The sequence below is a fragment of the Oryx dammah genome, unplaced genomic scaffold, assembly GCF_014754425.2.
Source record: "Oryx dammah isolate SB20612 unplaced genomic scaffold, SCBI_Odam_1.1 HiC_scaffold_11, whole genome shotgun sequence".
In the NCBI taxonomy this organism is placed as follows: Eukaryota; Metazoa; Chordata; class Mammalia; order Artiodactyla; family Bovidae; genus Oryx; species Oryx dammah.
The window spans coordinates 3,294,199-3,316,279 of NW_024070195.1; the positions used below are offsets into that span (position 1 = coordinate 3,294,199).

At 49.3% G+C, this 22,081-nt stretch overlaps 1 protein-coding gene across 1 annotated transcript in view; it reads right to left on the reverse strand.

Moving 5' to 3' along the window:
- F13A1 (coagulation factor XIII A chain) overlaps positions 1-22,081 on the reverse strand; it is a 140,713-nt gene that overhangs the window by 22,033 nt on the left and 96,599 nt on the right. Inside the window, exons 9-12 of the mRNA XM_040249392.1 lie at positions 17,169-17,272; positions 15,555-15,643; positions 6,684-6,837; positions 803-1,090 (exon numbers count right to left, since the gene is read on the reverse strand). Coding sequence (XP_040105326.1) covers positions 803-1,090; positions 6,684-6,837; positions 15,555-15,643; positions 17,169-17,272 — 635 coding nt within the window. The remainder of the gene's footprint in view (positions 1-802; positions 1,091-6,683; positions 6,838-15,554; positions 15,644-17,168; positions 17,273-22,081) is intronic.

The window sequence follows — 22,081 nt, forward strand, 5'->3', positions numbered from 1 at the left end:
TCCTTCTCTCACATCACACACCCAACTGGTCAGCCGGTCCTGAGAGCTCGGCCTTCGGAACACGCGCAGGCCGGACGGCTCTCAGCGCCTCGCTCACTCTCACCACCGTCTATTGCAAGAGCGTCGTAACTACTCCGAAAGCTCAGCTCCACACCCCCGTGATCTGTTCTCAACACAGCAGCCAGAGTGATCTTTCAAACCCAAGTCGGACCAGGGCAAGCTTCTGCTCAAAACCCTCTAGTGGCCCTGCAGCTCACTGGAATCAAAACCAAAGTGCTCACAGAGTCCTGTAGGTCTTTGCCTGGTTGGTACCCCCCGTGCTTCTCTTGGCACCTTTGTTCCTGACCCTGGTCCCCTTGCTGCTCACGAACACAGCGCACAAGCCCTGGCCTCAGGGCCTTCGCTCTCTCTTTTTTTTTTTTCTGGCTGGAAAGCTCTTTCCCTTCTGTTCGGTTTCTGTGAAACGTCACCCTGTCAGAGAGGCTTTCCCTGGCCACACGCCCCTTACCGGCACTTCTTGTCTTCCTTACCCTGCTTCGTGTTTTCCTATTCCACGCAGAACCGTGTATATTCGCTTGTTCGATTGTTTCCTGTCCAGGCCCCATCTTTCCTCCAGGAGACCATCAACTCCATGAGCAACTCTGCTGTGTCTCCAGCACAAAATAATATCTGGACTCACAGGCACTAAATAAAGGTTTGTGTGTGTGAGTGTTGTGGTGGTGGGGGGGTTGAATCAACAACCTGTGGTGGGTGTGGTGTTCTTTCCACATCCTGGAGGGAGCAGACCCCCCTGTCAACTTACAGGACAAGGGCTCCAGGGTCACATCGAAGGTCTCGTTCTTGAATTCCGCCTTGGAGACCCCGGTGTAGAAGCTGATGTTGCCGGAGAGATAGGCTGCGACAGTGTAGCGCCTGGAGCCGTTGTTCCGGAAGGTGATGATGACCTTCAAGTCCCTGCCCAGCACGGCGTTCTCTACTTCGAAGTTCATGTGGACATCAGACCTGGATTTGAGGATGCCCTCTGTGTTGCGGGCCTTTTTTGCCCCATACATCAGGGCGGTTTCCAGGGCCAGCCTCTCTTCTTCTTGACCTAGGAGAGGTGCAGAGATGAGGACAAAGGAACACCAGCCACCCACGAGAAAGTCACCCTAATGAAGACAGGGCTGCGGGTGCACGTGCTGGACTTGCTGGGTTGCCTCTGCAAGTCACACGCCTTCCCTTTATGGGGCTCGGGGATCTTCATCATCCTATGTTATGAATTCTGCAAAGTGAAGCTCCCGGAGAGTCAACCTGCCCGGACTGCTGGGTTCGATCTACCTGAACACGGGTTGCTACAGAACTTACTCTATGGATTGTTTTTCCACGGCCACTGGTTCAGGGCTCATCAGGCAGAACCGACAAAACCTAACTCTCACACTGTGGAATCTATTTGCTTCCCTCCCAGGTTCCTAGCCACGCCGCTGGAGGAGTTGCATCTTGCCTCTCGCTGTCTACAACATGAGTTTTCTCCCATTCGGGGGTCTGCCCGCCGAGATCTCTCTTCCTCATGTCTCCTTCCGCCTGGGCCTGTCCCACGTGCTCCCACTGACCCGCCCCTGGCTGATGCCACCCCGCCCCTCTCTCCTTCCTCTGTTGTCACGTGCCTCCAGCAGGGTGCAGAGGTCATGCTTCCCAAGCAGCACCCGGCCCATACACTCAGCTCAGTGAGAACGAGCCTCCCCCGCAGAAGGCTCAGCGGTCAAGTCCCCACAGGGAGCTAGGCTGTGGTGTCTCCTGGGTGTTCTCCAGGTTAGTTCACTAACCTGGCTAAGGTTCTGAGATGGAGCCCAACTGTGGCGAGACTTGATTACTTTTATTTTAAGGCTTTTTTTTTTTTTTAATGTGGACCCCTTTAAAGTCTTTATTGAATTTCTTACAATATTGCTTCTGTTTAATGTTTTGATTTTTGGCCCCGAGGCATGTGAGATCTCAGCTCCCCGACCAAGAATCGAACCCTCACCCCTGCAATGGAAGGCAGAGTCTTAACCCACTGGACCACCAGGGACGTCTTGAGAATTATTTACTTTCACACAAGGTTTCCCAAACTCATCTGACACCAAACACATCTTTTTTGGGGGACATCTTTTGGTATCTGGTGGGGGAATTTGAGACATGTGTGCTGTTTATAGGAAAATGTCTTAAGTAGCGTTTCCAAAGTGGTGGTGGTGGGAGAGAAGGTAAGAAAGTGAGAGATGGAAGAATCACAAAGTGGCTCTATGCACGTGGGGAGCTGAGAAGTTACACGTCGGGCTCAGGGCTGCTGCTGGTGACTCCCGGCTGGGCTGACCCTCCTCAATCCTCTTTACTGTCTGGCCTCGTCTGGATATATCTCAGTGCATGTGTGACACAGAGGCAAATTCTTTGGCTTGTAGAAACTCATCTTGGGGCTTCCCTGCTGGCTCAGTGGATGAGAATTCACACGCCAGTGCAGAAGGCGTGAATCTGATCCCTGGGTTGGGAGGACTCCGCGTGCCTTGCAGTAACTAAGCCTGTGTGCCACACTGCTGAATCCATGTGCTAGAACCTCCGCTTCAGAACAGGAGAAGCCACAGCTAAGAGAGGAGCCCCCGCTCTCTGCAACTAGAGAAAGCCTGTGCGCAGCAATGAAGATGCATAAATAAATAAATAATATAAACCTAGAAAAACAAAAGCTAGTCCTGCCAGTGGCTAGCAAAAGAAGAATCACTTTGAAATAAAAATGCTGGTTTTTATAGTTACATTAACTTTTAAGCTGTTTTCTCCCACTTTACTTAACAATGAAATGCAACGGAGATGAAGAGGTCAATCAATGATGATAACAGTTATCATTAAGAGCTAACCCTGACAGGTAGCAGAGACAGCACTTTGCAGACAAAGGTCCATCTAGTCAAAGCCATGGTTTTTCCAGTAGTCGTGCATGGATGTGAGAGCTGGGCTATGAAGAAGCTGAGCGTTGAAGAATTGATACTTTTGAACTGTGGTGTTGGAGAAGACTCTTGAGAGTCCCTTGGACTGCAAGGAGATCCAACCAGTCCATCCTAAAGGAGATCAGTCCTGGGTGTTCATTGGAAGGAATGATGCTAAAGCTGAAACTCCACCCCCTTGGCCACCTGATATGAAGAGCCGACTCATTGGAAAAGACCCTGATGCTGGGAAAGATTGAAGGCAGGAGGAGAAGGGGACGACACGGGTGAGATGGTTGGATGGCGTCACCAACTCGATGGGCATGAGTTTGAGCAAACTCCGGGAGACGGTGAGGGACAGGGAGGTCTGCATGCTGCAGTCCACGGGGTCACAAAGAGTCAGGCACCACTTAGTGGCTGAACAACAACTTTGACGAGTGTCATGGCAAGTGTACGTGGTGTACTATCTCATCTAATCCTCAGAACGACTCTGCAAAGCAGGCGCCATCACTACCATCAGTTTCCTTATGTGGCAGGGTTGGAAGGTGGTTTAGAGGTAGGACGTGCATAAGAGTTGGAAGCTTCCAGGACCTTTCAGAGACAGAGAAAATGCCAGCAGGTGTTGCCAACCAAGTGAATGTGTATTTCTCTCCGTGTGTGTGTGTGTGTGTGTGTGTGTGTTAGCAATTTCCCTGCTTGTCAAGACTGCAAGAATGAGCCAGAAACAACTGGTCCAGGATAAGCATTGGCTAGGGCACATGTTTACAATCGATAAGAGGGAGATAATTCTAAAGGGAAGGAGGGCTGTGACAAGCAAAGTGCAGTGAAATATTTTAGCAGAAAGCATCTGGCAGAGAGCTCCCCAAGACAGAGAGCATTAATGATTATCGCTTTGGATGGGCACCAAATACGCATTTAGGCAGAATGCAGGAGGTGAACACCAGCAGTGGGAGCATGGTCTTGGGCAGAGAGGTGCCTCCACGGGGAAGGGCTGAGCTGACTGAGTGGGGGAGGGGCGGCGGACGCTTCTGGCACCAGGAGGGACTTCACTGTGGGTCACGGATGGAGGAAGCTCTGGCTTCTTTCTGGGGACCAGCTCGTCCCCGTGAGCAGCAAGGCAGGCTGGCGTTGCCAGGAAGCGCAGGCCCAGGGAGGAGGCAGGCGTCGCAGGGCCTCCCCGGTCGGGCAGAACGCCTGCTCTCTGCAGTTCTGCTCTCTGCTCTGATGTCGCACATAACGCAGGGCCGTGAACTGGGGGCTGAGGGAATGATCTAGAGCCAGGTCACACTTCCTACAGCCTCCGTGGCTCAGAACCAAGGTCAAAGCTACCTTCTCATGACCTGGGTGTCATGAGAGTCCCTTTTATGTCTGACGAAGCCTCTTCTCATCGTTTGGATCTTAGCTCAAATGTCAGCTTCTCAGGGTGCCCCCTAATTCCATGACCCTGGTCCCCTCGTCTCTCACTAACACACGACCTGGTCTTCTTTTCTTTTCCCAGCACTTGCTGCTTTGTGACAACAAGGAGGGCGAGGGGCAGCATGGGGCAGGAGATTAACAAGTCCAAACCGTCATGTGTAACATAAGCCACAAGGATATGCGTTCAACACAAGGAATATAGTCCACTGCTAACGTCCCCCATGGGCCCTGGGCATCTGTTCATCCACCCTGTCCTGGGCACCCTCCACTCGGCAAGATGGGGGGTCACTTCCCGCCCGTCTCTCCCTTAGATGGTGAGGCAGGGCTGTGAGAGTCTCCAGGTGGACACAGTGTTGGGAATGTGGTGGGCGGTTAACAGCCAGTTGTTGGAAGGATGAACGAATGGATGAGTGAATGTTGCAGCCAGTTTCTTTCACTTCTTTCGTGGGCTGCTTTTCCTTGCCAAACCTTTTCGCCTGACACTCTATCACAAGAGGGCATTGCTCATCTGTTCTGTTTCACTGGGTTTATGGTTTTACAAACACTCTTTTTAGAAAAAAAAAGTCAAAAAGAAAAAATCTTTTGTATCTGTTGTGCAGTGAATGAAAGCCCACAGAAGAGAAGAGCTAACCATTTCAGGAGCACAGCACAAATTCACTGCTTCAGGTGACACAAATCCTGAATTTCTAACACTATGCAGAAGAGTTCTCAATTCAGCAAACTTTCTCTTTATAGTGCAAATTGCTTTTGTAAACAAGAGTAGGGAGAGGATCTAAAATATTTAAAATGCATTCTGCACTCAGCATTTCAGGAATACCGATGAATATTTACGTATATGCTAATTACTCTTCATTTTTTATCCATTCACTAAAATAAATGCCATTCCTAAGAAGCTCTGGTGGTGAATCATTTGTAACATATATTCCATGTCCCCATCAAGACCCCCAAGTTCCTTCACCTCCTGTCCACGACCAGCCTTGGGGAACTTGCACTCCAGCCTCTGGGCGAGCTGGTGCATTAGTTACGCCTCGTTGTTTAGTTACTAAGTCATGTCGACTCTTTTGCAACCCCATGGACTGTGGCCCCCTCGCTCCTCTGTCCATGAGATTTTCCAGGCAAGAATACTGGAGGGGGTTGCCATTTCCTTCTCCAGGGGATCCTCCTGACCCAGGGATCGAACCCGAGTCTCCTGCATTGTAGGTGGATTGTTTACCTGCAGGACCCTAAACACACTTGCTGCTTCACACCCCATGCTTTTATCATGTTCCCATTTTCTAGAAGCCTGAGTCCAGCTTCCTTTAACTGAGGTCCGTGACTTCTCTGATCTGACTTTGCTTTTTCTGAATCTCCTGGTTGGACTGAGCATCCCTTTTTGTTTCCAAAGCTCCCTCAGCGGAATGAACGTATCGCTTGGCCAGAAACAGAAGCTGGGTCCTTTTCACTGTGGGGATGCCCAGTACCAAGCCCGATTTCAGGCACACAGTAGACACTCGGCAGTGACTGAGACGGGGCTGGACTCAGCTGCGCTGCGTGGGACACTCCACACACCAAAGGTTAACAAAACCACCCTAGCGTTGCTTTATGGTTGAAGCAGGACTTCGACCTAATTGGCCTGAATTGGTGAAGTTTCCATGGCCTATTCATTTTATATTATCTGCCTCCATTTATATTCCCTATACTTCCTATCAAGGAATTTCCAAGATACTTCAATGGAACAATGCATATGAAAAAAGCTTGCAAGTTTCTAAACAAATGTGAGGGGCTTCCCAGGTGGCTCAGTGGTAAAGAATCTGCCTGACAATGCAGGAGACGTGGGTTCCATCCCTGGGTCGGGAAGATCTCCTGGAGGAGGAAATGGCTACTCACTCCAGTCTTCCTGCCTGGAGAATCTCATAGACAGAGGAGTCTGCTGGGCTACAGTCCACGGGGTCGCAAAGAGTCAGACACGACTTCGCGACTAAACAACACCAAGAGCAAACAACCGTGAACAGTTATTTAAAATTCACCATTGAACTAAAATTACATTAGTTATGTAATGTTTTCTATTAAGATTAAAATTAAGATTCTTCATATTTTTATGAATAAGAATGCATTCCCTATTCTGTTAAAATAGTTGCGACTTTAAACCAATCATTTCAGAAGCCATTAAAGGGGAATTCTGCTGAAAGCAAACAAACAAGTAAAACTAAAATGAAATGAAGAATTGTGGGTGTGAGGCGTAGTTGCTCGAGTTCTAACTTTCGAATGCCGAGAAAGGCCACGCCTTCTCCGGGACGCATTTCACGGTGACGCTGACTCTCACAGTGACGCGGGCAGAGAGATCCTCGTGCGACTGCAGCAGCTTACCTTCCTGGAATTTGTAGGTGTCCGTGATGTCCTTTATGCCATCTCCTCCAATTTCTTTGGTCACAATTAATTTCCCAATGTGGGTGGTATCAAGGGTTTCAACCACATGAGTGCCATCTTTCTTAGCTGTAATGTAAATAAGGTCACTGTTGACCTAAAAACAGGAGAGGAGGCCATTAGCCATCGTCAAACGTCCTCGTCACCAAAATCTCTAACTCTCAACAGTGTGGTGTCTAAGAGCCCTGCAGATGACATTATCCGCCGTGCTGTCATTTCAAGCACCAACCATTTCTTTCATTCCTTTTTCTTGCTGTGAAATTCTACCTCCTAAGGCAGAACGGAGAGCGCCCTGTCTGTTACTCTCTTTCTCGAGCTTCTTTTAAGCTGACAGTAACAGAGTGACCTACTTCTAGAGAGGAGAGGCAGTCTGCTGGGTGGCTTCTGGGAAATATTTTTTTTCCGTGTATATGCGTATGTTCAAACCCATCAAGATGTATACACTAAATGTCTGCATTTTGAATATCAATTTTACCCCATTAAAGCTTAAAATAATGAAATAAATGGAGAGAAGGAAGCCCATGATAGGCAGACAGACCAGCAGCTACAATGCATGGGATCAACTGCAGGGAACCTGGGCTCTGATCTTGGGCTTGTGCTGTTAGAAAGTACCCACCTTACCCTCGGAACCTCATTCCTGCTTCCAGAAAATGAAAATGATTACACTGGCTCTGCCAGTTTCACAGGAACACTTTCAGATTGAGCGAGATAAAATCTATGTGAGTATGATTCTCACTTAGATTAGTAAACATCAAAATCAAGTAAAATGCAACGATCATTACCAGGTATTGGGAAAACTTGATGAGGTTAAAGATGAGGTTTAAGAGAGCAACTTTTCTCTACTTTCTCACAAATTTCTGAATTTACAAGAAGTCTGATTTCTGCCCAGGGGAAAGTAAGCAATCAACATTTATTGACCCATAGTGTTTCAGGATGTTTTAAATGATTTAATTTAAACCCTGCCAGAACAATCCTGTGAGTAGGTACTATTATCTCTGTTTTATAGATGAGGCACTACGAGTCAGAGGGTCAGCAGTGTTTGTGGTCACACAAACACAGGGAGGTGGTGGAGAAGAAGCACAGAAGTGGGCAGGTGCAGGCCCATGGCACACGCCCTGACTCTTCCCCTGGGTGGGCATCGCACAGGCCCTGATCTTCACCCAGGGTGGTCTGAGCACACAGCCTGACCTTCCTGCTGAGTGGCCCATATTTGTTCGCTGGATTATCACAGGACACCACCTCTCCTGCCTGACCCCCCAGGACCACCGCACCACGCAGCAGAGGTCCCAGGCTGGGGTCCGGGTGGTCCTGCACTGCCTCAGATTTCTGAGGATGAAGGCGTGGGCCCTGCTCCTCCAAGCAGTGCCCAGGGCTTGGTGAGACTGGGCACAGGGTGTGAAAGACTAAATGTCGAATCAGGAATCAGGACGGGAGCAGACAGAGCAGACACCAGAGGAGTATTTCTCATTTTGGGCAAAAAAGTTTAAGGAAACTTAAATGAGCTTCCTGAGAGCTTCAAGCTTCCCCTGGAGGAGGCCATGCAGGCACAAACTGCTCCCTCCTCAGCTGCAAGACACAGCAGCAATGATGACAAAGCTCTTCTTAATCAACAGCCCTTACAGCCGCTTCCAGTTTTCCAGGGAGACAAGGCTGCATGTGGAAGTGGCTAGGTCCTTGTCTCCCTTGAGTAAAGCTTAGGAAATGTTTCGTTGTTGTTCAGTCGCTAAGTCACGTGCAACTCTGCAACCCCATGGACTGCAACACACCAGGCTTCCCTGTCTTCCACCATCTCTTGCTTGCCTTCAACCTTTCCCAGCATCAGGGTCTTTTCCAATGAGTAGGCTCTTCCCATCAAGCAACCAAAGTATTGGAGCTTCAGCTTCAGCATCAGTCCTTCCAATGAATATTCAGGGTTGATTTCCTTTGGGATTGACTGGCTTAATCTCCTTGCTGTTCAAGGGACTCTCAAGAGTCTTCTCCAGCACCACAGTTCAAAACCATCAATTCCTCGGTGCTCAGCCTTCTTTATGGTCCAACTTTCACATTTGTACATGACTATGGGAAAAATCATAGCTTTGACTATATGGACCTTTGTCAGCACTGTGATGTCTCTGCTTTTTAATACACTGTCTGTGAAAAACCTATGTCATAGTTTTCCTCCCAGGGAGCAAGCATCTTTTAATCTTGTGGCTGAAGTCAGGGTCAGCAGTGATTATATCAGCTGAAACCTCAGGCCGGCCCACCACACTGTCCCTTGTGGGAAGAGGAGAGGAGAAACACACACGTGAAGTGGCTTCTGCACGTGTTGGAGGGAAAGGATTCTTTCCAGGAGACATCTGCAAGCTTTCTTCTCAGTTTTAGCCACCAGTGTGGTGGCTCTCCATCTTGACTGCATATGAGAAGCACAGAGGAGCCTAGAAAGTTTATCCAAGACCAGTTGCATCTCCATGGGAGGACAGTCACAAGTGGAAGAAATATTGGACCTAGGCTGTGTGATTTCGGGCAAGTTACTGAACGTCTCTGAGCCTGGGTTTAATTATACCTTCCTTGCAAGGTTGGCAGGTAGATCAGAATCACCTGTGAACGTCCTATGTTTAATTTCTTCTGAGTGGAAAGGAGTCTTAGAGACCATCTAGTCCTGCACATAGATTTGAAGGGCGATGGTCACACAACACAGGCTCTTCCAAAGTGGAGTGGGGAATAATGGGAGAGCTTTCCCGGTGGCTCAGATGGTAAAGCATCTGCCTGCAATGCAGGAGACCTGGGTTCAGTCTCTGGGTCGGGAAGATCCCCTGGAGAAGGAAGCGGTTACCCACTCCAGTATTCTTGCCTGGAAAATTCCATGGACAGAGGAGCCTGGCAGGCTATATGGTCCATGGGGTCTGAAAGAGTCAGACATGACTGAGTGACTAACACTTGACTTTCCTAGTAGGAGGAGCAGTATGTGTAAAGACAAATAGGAGGATGTATTTGGATGGTTCAGCACCCCGGGGGGCTCAGCTAGGACGGGCCGGGTCCTCAGGCTACAGGGGCCCCTCTGCAAACTACCGCCTGTGCCCACGGACTGTGAACGTGTGTGCATTGCTCACCGCTCACGGTGGAGGCTCTTGCTTTCAGGACCCAGGACAGAGTCTGCTCTGTTCGTCTGTTCCCAAGTGGAGCAGGGAAGGTGGTGGTGCTCTCAGGGCTCACGGGCTTGGGGGGGCAGCGGATGCCTGCCTGTCTGGGAGCCTTCCTGGCACAACTGCCAGACGTCCACCCCGTGCTTGCCTTCCTTCTTCCGGTAGGGGCTCCTGTGTGTGTGCCCTGGGCTGCAAACAGGAGCTCCTCTCCCACCAGGACTGCCCGTGCGTGAAGGTGCCATCTGGCCCCCGTCTCTCTGAGATCCTCTTCTCAGCAGTGCACCATGTACACGCTCTTGTTTCTATTATTCACTCATGTACTTACTGGTGGCTTCTGTGTGCCAGACCCTGCTTTCAGCAATGAGAGTCCAGCAGATCCTATCTCCGAGGAACTTATGTTAGAGAAGGGAGGGAAATGATGACACTAAGTCAGAGAAGAACAGAAACAGCGGGATGGCTAGGGATGCTTCCTGTGGGAGATGTGGGGAGTGGAGGTCTCTTTATGGAGGTGGGCTGAGCAGAGACCTGGATGCAGCGAGGGTGCAGAACATGCAAAGAGAGGTAGAGGGTGGGACAAGCGCTTTCATGGCCAAAGGAACGGTCTGTGTAAAGACTGATAAAAGAGTGTGTTTGATGTTTCCAGAAGAGCATGGGGGTTCTATGTGGCTGGAGAGAAACAAGCAAGAGATGGGGGTGGAGGGGAAACCCCAGGCCCAGATCACATAGAATCTTGAAAAGATTTATGCTTAATGGTAAAGGTGATGGGAATCCATTGAAAGGTTTGGGGCAAGGGAATGGCATGTTTTTATTTACATTTTAAAGGGTAATTCTGGCTGCTCTGTGGAGAGTAAACTGGAGAGGGGCAAGCAAAGGGGAAGAAATGACTTAGGACGTGATGTCCCAGATCTGAGCCGTGCAGAGCTCAGAGGGTCATGATGGAGGCACAGGCATGCCTGGATTTGGGATAATTGGAAGGTATTTCTTGCAAAATGCCTAAGGGAGGTTGGAAAGAGAAACCAAGATGATTCCAGAGTTTTCTATGTGATTTGAATGAACGGGTGAATTATTTTGAGATATCCCCAAATGGACTGCGTCTGATAACTGGTCGCGAAATAAACAACCTTGAACTGAGACCAAAGAAGCGGCAGAGGAGCTGTTGGGCGGTCTGAGTCCAGAGAACTGCCGGCCCCAGGTGAGGGGGCGCGGCTGCTGCAGCCATGGGGCAGCGCCGGGACCCCAAGGGGTCCGTCACTTCCGCTGCAAGAGCCAGCTCGGTGCCAGGAGGGAAGGTGTGTGTGTGTGTGTGACTGTGAGTGTGTGAGAGAGTATGTGTGAATGTGTCTGTGTGTGTGTGAGTGTCTGAGGCAGTGTGTGTGTATGTGTGTGTGTGTGACTGTGAGTGCGTGAGAAAGTATGTGTGAATGTGTCTGTGAGTGTGTGAGAGTGTGTGCGTCTGTGTGTGACTGTGTGTGTGTCTGTGAGAGTGAGTGTGTGTGAGAGTATGTGTGAATGTCTGTGTGTGTGTCTGTGAGAGTGAGTGTGTGTGAGAGTATGTGTGAATGTCTGTGTGTGTGTGTGTAAATGTGCGAGCATGTGAATATGTGTGTGTGTGTGAGGCAGTGTGTGTGTGTGTGTGTGTGACTGTGAGTGGGTGAGAGAGTATGTGTGAATGTGTCTGTGTGTGAGTGTGTGAGAGTGTGTGCGTCTGTGTGTGACTGTGTGTGTGTCTGTGAGAGTGAGTGTGAGTGAGAGAGTATGTGTGAATGTCTGCATGTGTGTGTGTGTGTGTGAGCATGTGAATGTGTGTGTGTGTGAGAGCATGTGAATGTGTGTATGTGTGTGTGTGTGACTGTGAGAGTGTCTCTGTGTGTGTATGTGTGAGTGTGTGAGAAACTGTCTGTGTGTGTGTGTATGTGTGAATGTGTCTCTGTGTGTATGTCTGAGAGTGTATTTGTGTATGTGTGTGTGTCTTTGTGAGAGTGTGTGTGTGTGAATGTGTCTGTGTGTGCGTAAGTGTGCGAGCATGTGAATGTGTGAAAGTATGTGTGTGTGTCTGTGTGTGTGTAAGTGTGCGAGCATGTGAATGTGTGTATGTGTGCATGTGTGTGTGTGAGTGTGTGTATGTGTGAGTGTGTGAGAAACTGTGTCTGTGTGTAAGTGTGCGAGCATGTGAATATGTGAAAGTATGTGTGTGTCTGTGTGTGTGTGTAAGTGTGTGAGCATGTGAATGTGTGTGAGAGAGTGTGAGTGTGTACATGTGAGAGTATGTGTAAGTGTGTGTGTGTGAGTGTGTGTGTGTGAGTGTGTGTGTGAGTTTGGCGGGATGATGTGAAGGGGACAGCAGAAGCAGCTGAGCCAGAGGAGAAGCAGCCGCTCCTGAGTGCTTAGTGACCCGGGAACCGGGAAGGGAGCCCCTGACGCTGAGACCGCTCTGCTTTCTTTGGGAACCTCCAGAGCAGGCCCAAGAAGCCCACGGCAGGGCTGAGGGCAAGAGAATGGACGAGGGCAGAGAAAGAGGCCCCGGTCCCAGGAAGAAATCTGGAGATGGGGAAAGCGCAGAGGTGGGCGCGTCCTGTGCACAGCTCTCGTTTCGGCTTCTGCTTTCACTCAGGGAGGAAACCAAGAGCTAGTCCACGAGCACAAGGCCTTACCCGGCCCGGAAATGAGTCAAGAGTGACCAAGAAAGTCAGCCTGCTGGGAGGCGAGAGCGGGCACATTCCGGCTGGCGCAGCAGGGGTGGTGAGAAGCAGGCTGACGCAGCAGGGAGGCGGGAGAGGCGAGCAGTGGTCTGGGGCCTGAGTGTGTAAGGTGCTCACTGAAGCCACAGACGGCGCCCCCCACGGAGTCGCGCTTCCCTGAGAAAAGGCGTGCTCGCTCCTCACGCACTTTCAAGCGGTTGGAGCAGCTCTTACGAAGGGCTCAGCCCCAGAGCCCAGCCCGCGCCAAAGCAACAAATCCTATGCGCTGTCAGACAAGTCTGCATCGAGTGACATCGAGTGATTAATAACAGCGGGGAGCGTTCGCATTAGCAGCTAGTAGGCGTTTTGCTCCTGGAGTCTGTGCCTCTCTCCTCTGCAGCAACAAAGCATAAGAAAACTACAGACGCAAAGCTTGGTGAGTTTTAGAGTGATTTCCCCTTAAGACGTCCTCGTGGCATCGGAAACGATCAGATGGCAGCTGGGGAGGAACGCACAAATCTTGAAATCTCAAAATGAAATCCAGCGGGTGAAAGTTCCGAATGCAGGGTGCCTGTTCTCCCAAGGCTTCTAGAAACCGCAGCAGCAGGTACAGTGGAAGAGGCATCGTCCCTTTCGTGTAACTCACATGTTCGGTCTTGGGGTCTGCGTGTTTATTCTTATTTTATTTCTGAGACATTTCCCAAGACGGCCTTCTCCTTCCCCACCTGTCGTCCTTCACCTGGTTCAGGCGAGGAGTGAAGTCACGGCCGCCCCGGGGCTTCCGCCCAGAGGCCTTCCCCTCCAGCCTGGGCTGAACAGGCTCCGTTCCTTCTCCTTCCCCTTGGGAAGCCTCTCGTGTCCACTCTCAGGTCAGCACGCCCCACATCTTGGTTCTTCAGCTGTCATTGTCTGACACCTCCCGACACATCCCTGTTCGTGAGCCTCGGTGGTTTTCATTTTTATTTATTCATTTTGTATGTTTTCTTGGCCATGCTGCAGGGCATGTGGGATCTTAGCCGCCTGACGAAGGATCAGACTCACACCCCCTCGCACTGGAAGCTCCGAGTCTTAACCGCTGGACTGCCAGGCAAGCTCCTGAACAGTTTTTAATTGTCTGCACGTACCTTTTGGAAGCTCAAGTTGTCTCCTCTGTCTGAAGTTCCTCCCTTCCTCTGGCTTTTTTTTTTCTTCTTACCTCTTTAGCCTGAATACTGTCTTGTCTGCTCACGCCCAGTCACTCAGTTTTGTGACCTCGTGAACTGTAGCCCACCAGGCTCCTCTGTCCATGAGATTTCCCAGGCAAGAATACTAGAGTGGGTTGCCACTTCCTTCTCCAACGGCTCTTCCTGACCCAGGGATCGAACCCACACCTCCCGCACTGTAGGTGGATACCACTGAGCCCCCAGGAAAGCTGAATAGCTACTAGTCATGCGTCCAGACTCGGCTCGGGCTCCACTCCCTCCAGGGAGCATCCCCGGCCCTCCCCTCCGTGGGCTCCGTGATGCTCCGCTCGACCTGCTGTGGCCATCGCACAGCTGTGTCCGTGTCTGTTCCCGGTCACCCTCTCTCCCAGGACAGGGTCTGGTGGCCTCTGCTGTTCTGCCGCAGCCCGAGCTCATACTTCCCAATTAACATAAATGCTGGTCATTTATCACCTACATCACTCATTTGACCTTTGGTTCCATAGCAACACTTGCATCATAGTTTTTAAAATGTTGCTGTGTTTATGTACCACTACCTCCATCAGGAGTCAAGTTTCTTAAGGACTCAGGGTTCTTAATTCCCACAGTTCTAGATGCATGTTAATAATACATATGTATTCATTCTAGAATACAAGCAGAATGTGGTGGTTACTAGCGTGAGCTTGGGTGCCTACGTGTGTGCTTCGCTCAGTCGCATCTGACTTTTTGCGACCCTATGGACTGTAGCCTGCCAGGCTCCTCTGTTCACGGAATTTTCCAGGCAAGAATACTGGATGGGTTGCCATTTCCTGCTCCAGGGGATCTTCCTAACCCAGAGATTGAACCCAGTGCTTGCCTGGCTTTAAATCTTACCACTACTCTTTATTGGTTAGATGATCATGGAAAGGTTCTTTAATCACTCTTTGCCTCGCTTCTCTTTTCTGTAAAATGGGAAGAATTCTAACACCCATTTTAAAGGGTTGCTGAGAGCATCAAATGGCAGGTAAAGTGGTTACCTAGTGATAGACATTATTTCACCGTGCTTACTGGCGAATCCTACCTGGGGTAAGTCCCGCCTCTCAGCCCCTCCCGTCTCTCTGCTCCTTCCCCTTGCCCCAGCAGCCTCCCCCCTGGCCTCCTCTGTTACCTGGTACTTCTTACATTTACTCTGACTTTCACAGCTTCCTGTGGAGCACCTTTGAACTGCCCTCTCTGCTTCCAGCCTCCACTCAGTTCTTCCAGAATTTCAGCCTCTTCCCAAAGTGTCCCCAGCCACCTGTCAGTGAGCTCTGTTCCAGAGCTGCTTTCTCTCATCCGTACTGTAACAGCTTACTCTGTCCCCTCTGGTAGAGGATGGCTTGGAATAGCAGGAAATGGACTGGAGTTCCCAGACTAAGATCACAGTCGGGGTGTGTTTGGATTTTCTTGTGTGTGAGCCACTGACTAGCCTCAGAGTGAAGTAGGGCACTCTCCCATGTCAGTTCATGGATGGTCTCCACCAGTTTTTAGTTGAGTGACTCACTTCGTCACTTAATTTCTTGGGAGCAGTTGGTACCTACTTCCTGGGTACAGAGACCTGTGCTAAGGTGACTAAAGCAATTGCTTTCAGGTGGGGAAATCTCAGAACATCAGGGGAAGAAAAATGTTAAGTAAGAACTGCATTTAGCATGTAGCACCTGGAGGTTGGAACGATGCCTGTCATGTTTAACTTTGTAAACAGGAAGCACACACCATGTTCCTGGGAAATTGAGACCTAACAGCCCAGTGCCTTATTCTTTGATGAGTTCAGAGCTTGGACAGGAATGAGGCTCTTTCCCGCAGCTCTTCACTTACCTCTGCAAAAACGAAGGGTGCGTCAAACTGGAAGCAGACGTGGCCGTGCTTGATGGCTTGAACAGAGGCGGGGCCGCACCGATACATCCCTGAACCACACAGAGGAAGGAGAGTGTGAGTTCCCCATCTTTGGGTCTTTCCAGTTACAGAACTGGTCCACATATAGATCACAGCCCTGAGCAGTCTGTAGGGGCAACCGCGCCTCAAGGTCATCACCAATGCAGCCCCAGTTCTTTCCATGGCCAGAGTGCGTGCGTCACCCACATGTGCCATCAACAGGGAGGGACATGGTGGTAATGGTTCTGCAAGCCCCAAACCAAAGTCATGAAAAGAGCAAAGGGCACACCATTCCCGCATCTACTCTCCCAACTATAAACAGCCTCAAGCGTGTGGGGGCCGAGCTGTCGGCTGACATAGGGCTTATCCTGTTAGAAGTGGCATCTGGAACGCTGGAAACGGTGACATGTCCCAGGACTTGTTTGTTTGTTTTCATTTTTGGACATTGTGGACATATATCAAGTTTAACTGGAGAATCTGGATACTAGCCACGCTACACGGACCACGTGCTTTTGGGAAGTTAGTAGGCTCAAGCCGACTTTTACAAAATATTTTGAATTTTAGCCAGTTCTCTCTCTTGTTACTAAGAGGCTAGCTGTCATTAGTCACTGAGATACCTCGTTATGACATATAATCCAGAACACCAGGAAGTACTGACCTTTCTCTCAGAATCCGGTGTTGTGCTAATGTTCCCTCATGAGTATGTAATGAATGTTTGTGTATATCTGGATATGCACACATCAATGTCTTTTTTTTAAGGAAAGAAATGTAAAATTCCATTTGAGCCTCATTTGAGGCCTATAACCCGGGAAGGTCATCTCAGCTCTAAGAACTGTTCCATCCACTAGAGGCCAGGACACAGTTATGTAAGTGTTTCGAGACAGAGGGCTGTACATCAAAGGATGCATTATTAACACTTCATGCATTCCAGATCTAATTGCCAAGGGGAAATAAAAACAGTGTCCCATAGCACTGATTTTTATCATCATATTAAAGGAAAATGGAGGCTTATGAAAAATCTGGAGGTGGGGGCGGGTGTCATAGCTGCCACTACTTAGCAGAGTTTGTAAGTTAGAAGATGAGTATCCACATACTCAAGCTTTGAAAGAAATCACACAACCTGGAAAGAAATCGGGTTCTGAAAAGAGAGCAATTTAAAGAATGGTCCGTAATTATTTCCTGAGTTATTTTCTTCACCGCCTTCTATCTTAGCACTGTGTGTCGGGGAGGGCTGAAATATACTTTATAGCCAAGTGAAAGTGCTTACACAGATAGTTTTCCTCTTGTCTTCAAAACTGCTTATACAGCAAGAGTCGATGAATTATATATGTTAAGTTTTATGCTTTTTTTCCCTCCTAAAAGTTACAAGGTAATCAGAGTAAAGACAGCCATTGAAATGAAATTAAACCTGACTGGCCTGCAGTTGATGCTGTGCGTGTCCAGGAAGCACACGGCTGACGTTGGTTCCCACCAGGGGGGCACGTTTCCCACACATCAGACGCAACCATAAAAGCAAAGTATAAAGATGAGGAACATAAAGAGAGGATGCAGCCTTACCATCGCTGTTTTCCTGCGGGGTGCTGTCCACGACTTGCCAACCTCCAAACCCAACGGGAAGGTCCGGCCTCGTCATCCAGGCTTCGTTCCAGCAGTGATAGTTCCTTAGAAAACACCACCCCAGTGAGATTAGACTTCCCGTCACAGTCAGTGCTCCAGGAAATCAAAAAGGGACCAAAAATCCTGCGGATATGCTATCTATAAAATACTGGAAATCCCGGCAAGAATACTGGGATGGGTTGCCGTTTCCTTCTTTCTTTTTTTTTAAATTAATTTTTTTTTTTAAACTGAAGGATAATTGCTGTACTAGTTGTCATTTCTTCCTCCAGGGGATCTTCCCGACCCAGGGATCAAACCCGTGTCTCTTTCGTCCCCTGCACTGCAGGCGGGTTCTTTACTGCTGAGCCACCGGGGAAGCCTATAAATTATTGGAATGGCTTAAGCTAAATGGAAGCCTCCCAGAGACATACTGAGGATCTGGATGCAAGTTTCCTGGGCAGGTCCATTTCCACTGGTACCCCTGGGGGGCACTCGCATGGTGGCACATGGCTCTCCCCCCAGCTTTAAGGCCACCCAGAGAGGTTCTAATCAATGCCTTAAACAGTTTCAATCTTACCCTTTGTCTGCTGCCTAGTGAAACAGAATTTTACTATGGGCTCAAGAGACATGGTGGAGAAGACAAGTTAATTAAAATCGAAACACATATATCTTTGAATTCCATATACATATATATATATTAGACTTATAAAAAGCACAGCCTTTTGTAACAATTAAGCAATAAAATGCTTTTGTTTATGGGCTTAGACCATCTCCCTAGAAACTATAACATTGTGGCGAATTTCCATTTCCTGTCCAACAAGAAGAAAAAGTTGCTGAGGGGAGTGTCTCTTTACGTTTTGTCAAAGGTGAGCGACCTGTGAGCTCAGGGCCCTGCAAAACTTTCAGACTTAGCGTGGGACCTGTGAAGCAAGAACACGGGATAAGCTATCATCAGGAATCGCGTGATTACGTCCTTGGAAAGACTGAAATTACACGACATTACGGGAACAAATGAGAGCACATTAACCTGTCGGCACTACAGACAATATCCAGATCGTAATAGCAGTTTAGCGGTGGCGTGAGGCAGTTACAGCCATCTCTGTTTATAGCACTGATGAATTTCGGATCCGGCTGCGAGCCTTCCTTTTCTCAGTGTCCTTCAATGTCAGGGATTCGTGCACGTTCCCAGCCCTCTCCGAGTCCTGCTCACCTTTGATTGACTCAGCTCAGAAGCGTTTATTTAACTATGCATCACCCACCACACACTGGCTTCCCAGGAGCTAGTGGTAAAGAATCCTGCTGCCAGTGCAGGAAACACAAAAGACCCTGGTTCGCTCCCTGGGTTGGGAAGAACCTGCGCCAGCATTCTTGCCCGAGGAATCCCATGGACAGAGGGACCTGGCTGGCTAGAGCCCATGGGGTCACAGAGTCGGACACAGCTGAGCGACTGAACACACCACACACACACACACACACACACACACACACACATACACATCATGCAGCAGGCACCGTGCTGGACCCCCACCCTGATCAAAGCATGGGTTCCTGTCCGAAAGGAACTCCACGATCAAGGAGGAGAGACAGACACAGAAACCAACTGTTAGAACATTTCACAGGTTCTGTGTGAAGCTTAAGGCACTTGGAACAAGACCTGGCGTAGGATGAGTGTTCAAACATGGCAACTCTCTGGCGTTAACAATAATTGACTGAGGGGAAGTTCAGGTGGGGTCAGTGGGCTCTCAGTGGGGAAGCCCTGGTTGCAGGAGGGATGACTTCACAGCCGAAGTGATGTTTGAGCTGAGTCCCCCAGACAAACGAGAGCTCAGCAGGTCAAAAAAGGACTAAGAACCCGAGTTGTGGAGGCACAGAGTGTTTGGCGACCTGTATGCTGTTCGTTGTGGTGGGTGGGTAGCACGTTTGCGTATCTGGGGGAAGACGGGTTGGCAGATAGCGGTGGGCAGTGCGTGACAAGACTGGCAGGTACACACGGCACCTTCTGTGTGCCTGGCACTGTTCATGAGCACACCTGATGTACCCAGCATGCCAGGAGAAAGGTGTTGGCATTATTGACCCCTGTTTACAAGGGAGGAAACGGAAGCACAGAGAGGTTAAGAATCTTGCCTGAGGTCACACAGCAAGTTAGAGCTACAGGATCCACACTTTGAAGCACCGAGCTATGGTTTGGTGAGAATGAGACTGCGAGATCCTTTTATCCCAAGTTAAATATTTGGGCTTTCTCCTTGGGTCAGTTAAATCTGCAAATCTGTACTTGAGAGAGCTGGGTGAGGAGTAGGGACTGAGCTCCCCATTACTGTAGAGAAGAGGAACCGTCAGGAAGGGACTGTGCGTGAGGAAGCTTCCCAGTTTCCAGGGAGTGTGATGGTTCGGTTTACCGAGACCTCTGGAGGAGGAAGAGAAGGTTTGTGTCGGGGGTAGGGGCGGGGTGCTGGGTGGCTGACAGGTTCGTTTGGGAGATGATGGACTCAGGGCCTGTGAGAAACCCTAAGGATGAAACCCAAGAGGCATCTTTATACACACAGGGATTTGACAAGGAGGGAGCCACTGGCGTCTTTACTGTTGATGGAGGGGAGTGACCAGGAAAAGGCCAGGTGGGGAGGGTGTGGGCGGGGAGATGCGCTGAGTCCAGTTCTACCCCAAGAGTGACTCGGGTTGTAAGTGGAAGACGAGAAGACAGGCCCGTGCCTGGAAACCAGCGCAACACGGGAAGATTGTTCTGATTACTTTCCATTAGGACAGTGTCCTGTCTACGGAGGAGGAGCCAGTGGGGAGAGAGAGAGCAAGAGTAAGGCAGAATAAAGGGAGAGATGGAATCAAAAGAGGCTCAGATACCAAAGGTGCCGGGGGCACAGGTCAAGAGCGGCGCCGAGGACGAATACGGGAGCGCGTCACTGCCTGCCGGGGAGGGACGCGCAGATGGAGGTCGCAGTCACGGTGTGGCGAGTCGGGGCGGGGGCCTGGGGTCAGCTCTCACCTGAGAGCCCCTGTCTTTGCTCCGAAGCTGGAAGGAAGGTCGCCGTGATCACGTATTAAACAACGCGAGCCTGCCTCCAGATGGTGACGGTTACACCAGCAGGCAGAGAGGCCCAGAAAAAGCAGCAACGGAATGTTTGCAGTCCTGTGTCCTGCACAGCCTGCAGTGATTAGCAACCCTGGCTTTCCCCAGCACTGCCCTAGATTAATAGGCCCCAGACCTCCTATTTTAAACTCAAATACCGGGGCCAGGTCAGCCTTGAACAAGATATAAGTGTTGTTCTCAAACCTCAGGTAAAGGCTTTGCCTTGAGGATTTTCTTTCTTTTCAAATGACCAGGAAATGGGGGAAAAGTTTCTTTCCTCTGAGTAAAATATCTAATTAGCTACTCACATCTCTTCCAGTTTCAGGATGGAAGGCGGAAGTTTAAGGTGTGTTTAAGGTGGAAGAGTTCAATAAGAGGGCCAGGAACTTGTAGCAGGGGCCGAGGTGAAGGTAACTCGCTGTGTTCCGGAGGTGCTGGGCCTTGGTCAGCAGGCGGAAATGCCAGTAGCTGGGCTCCCAGAGTGGACACGGGCAGCCACAGGGCTGCACCCTCTGCGGCCGCAGGCCTTGTCCCATCACACCTCTTGCTCCGCTCAGGTATGGCCCACCACGCCACGGTGGGGCCCTTTTTGTCTGGGTGGTCAGTATTTCTGGGTACAAGTGCCTGCGTTTTACATCTCACGTTCCTCTGCGAAAGGAACATTTACAGACATGGCTGAATTCCATTTACCTCTATCCAGGTTAGAGATAGATATGCTTCCTAGAAAGTCTTTTTTTTTTTTTTTTTAATTTTAGAGCTTTTTAACCTAGATCTCTATCTAGATAAATACACCTTTCAGTTTCATCATGCTCTCTCAGAGTGCTGGATTCTTTCTGGGGGTGTAGCCTGCCCATTTACCAACACATTCCCAGCACCAGATCTGGCCCTTGGCCGCTGCTCAAGGGACTGTTTCCTTGAAAGGCAAGAGGATCTCTCAGCAAGGCAGGCATAATTAAATCTTTGTTTGTTTTTAAGATTCAAGGTTTTGTATTTTCTCATAGCCTTCACTTGGAACCCGACTTCCCACTATACTGTCGAAATATGCAGTGTCCTTTTAAAGTTAAAAAGATTACAAACCTTCTCTGTGATCTAATATCCATGTTGCATCTTTCTAAAGAAGCAGTGTAGATGTTCACATAAAGCCCCTGTTTTGTTGAGAATTATTTAATCAAATTGAAAAGGACTTCTTTGGGCAGGTAACGATGGAGGTGAGAAGTGAAAAGCACAGCGTTTCTTCATGTCACTTCCTGTATGTTTCCTGCAGCGGCAGCTAGTGATTTCTAGAACTCCTTTCAAGGATGCTATCAGTAATGATTCAGTGGTATAGGTGCCAAGGACGCAGAGGTCTTCACCTGAAGCAGAACCTCACTCGCAAAGCAGCACCGTGCCCTGCTGGAGGACCCTTGGCTTAGTTTATCCTCTGATTTGGTTAAGCCCTTTCCTTAGAACTGTGCACAGGAAATAATCAAGCAGATGCAAAGACATGTATATGAGGATGTTTATCTGTCCATAATTTTTAAGAAGGAAAATCAGAAACCAACCAATATGCAATTAACTATTTTAAATCACGAAGTAGAATACTCTTCAGCCATAAAAATCTGATCTGTATTTATTAGGTAGGAAAAAAAAATAACCAGGGCATATCCATTTTAAAAATCACGCTACAGAAGACAAAGTACAGTGTTCACTGGGGATGCCCATTTGTGCGGAAGGCAGAGTTTTCAATGAGCCCCACTCTTGCATGACTCCCTCCCTCTTGAATATGGGTGATGTCTATGAATTGGTTGGGTTGTCA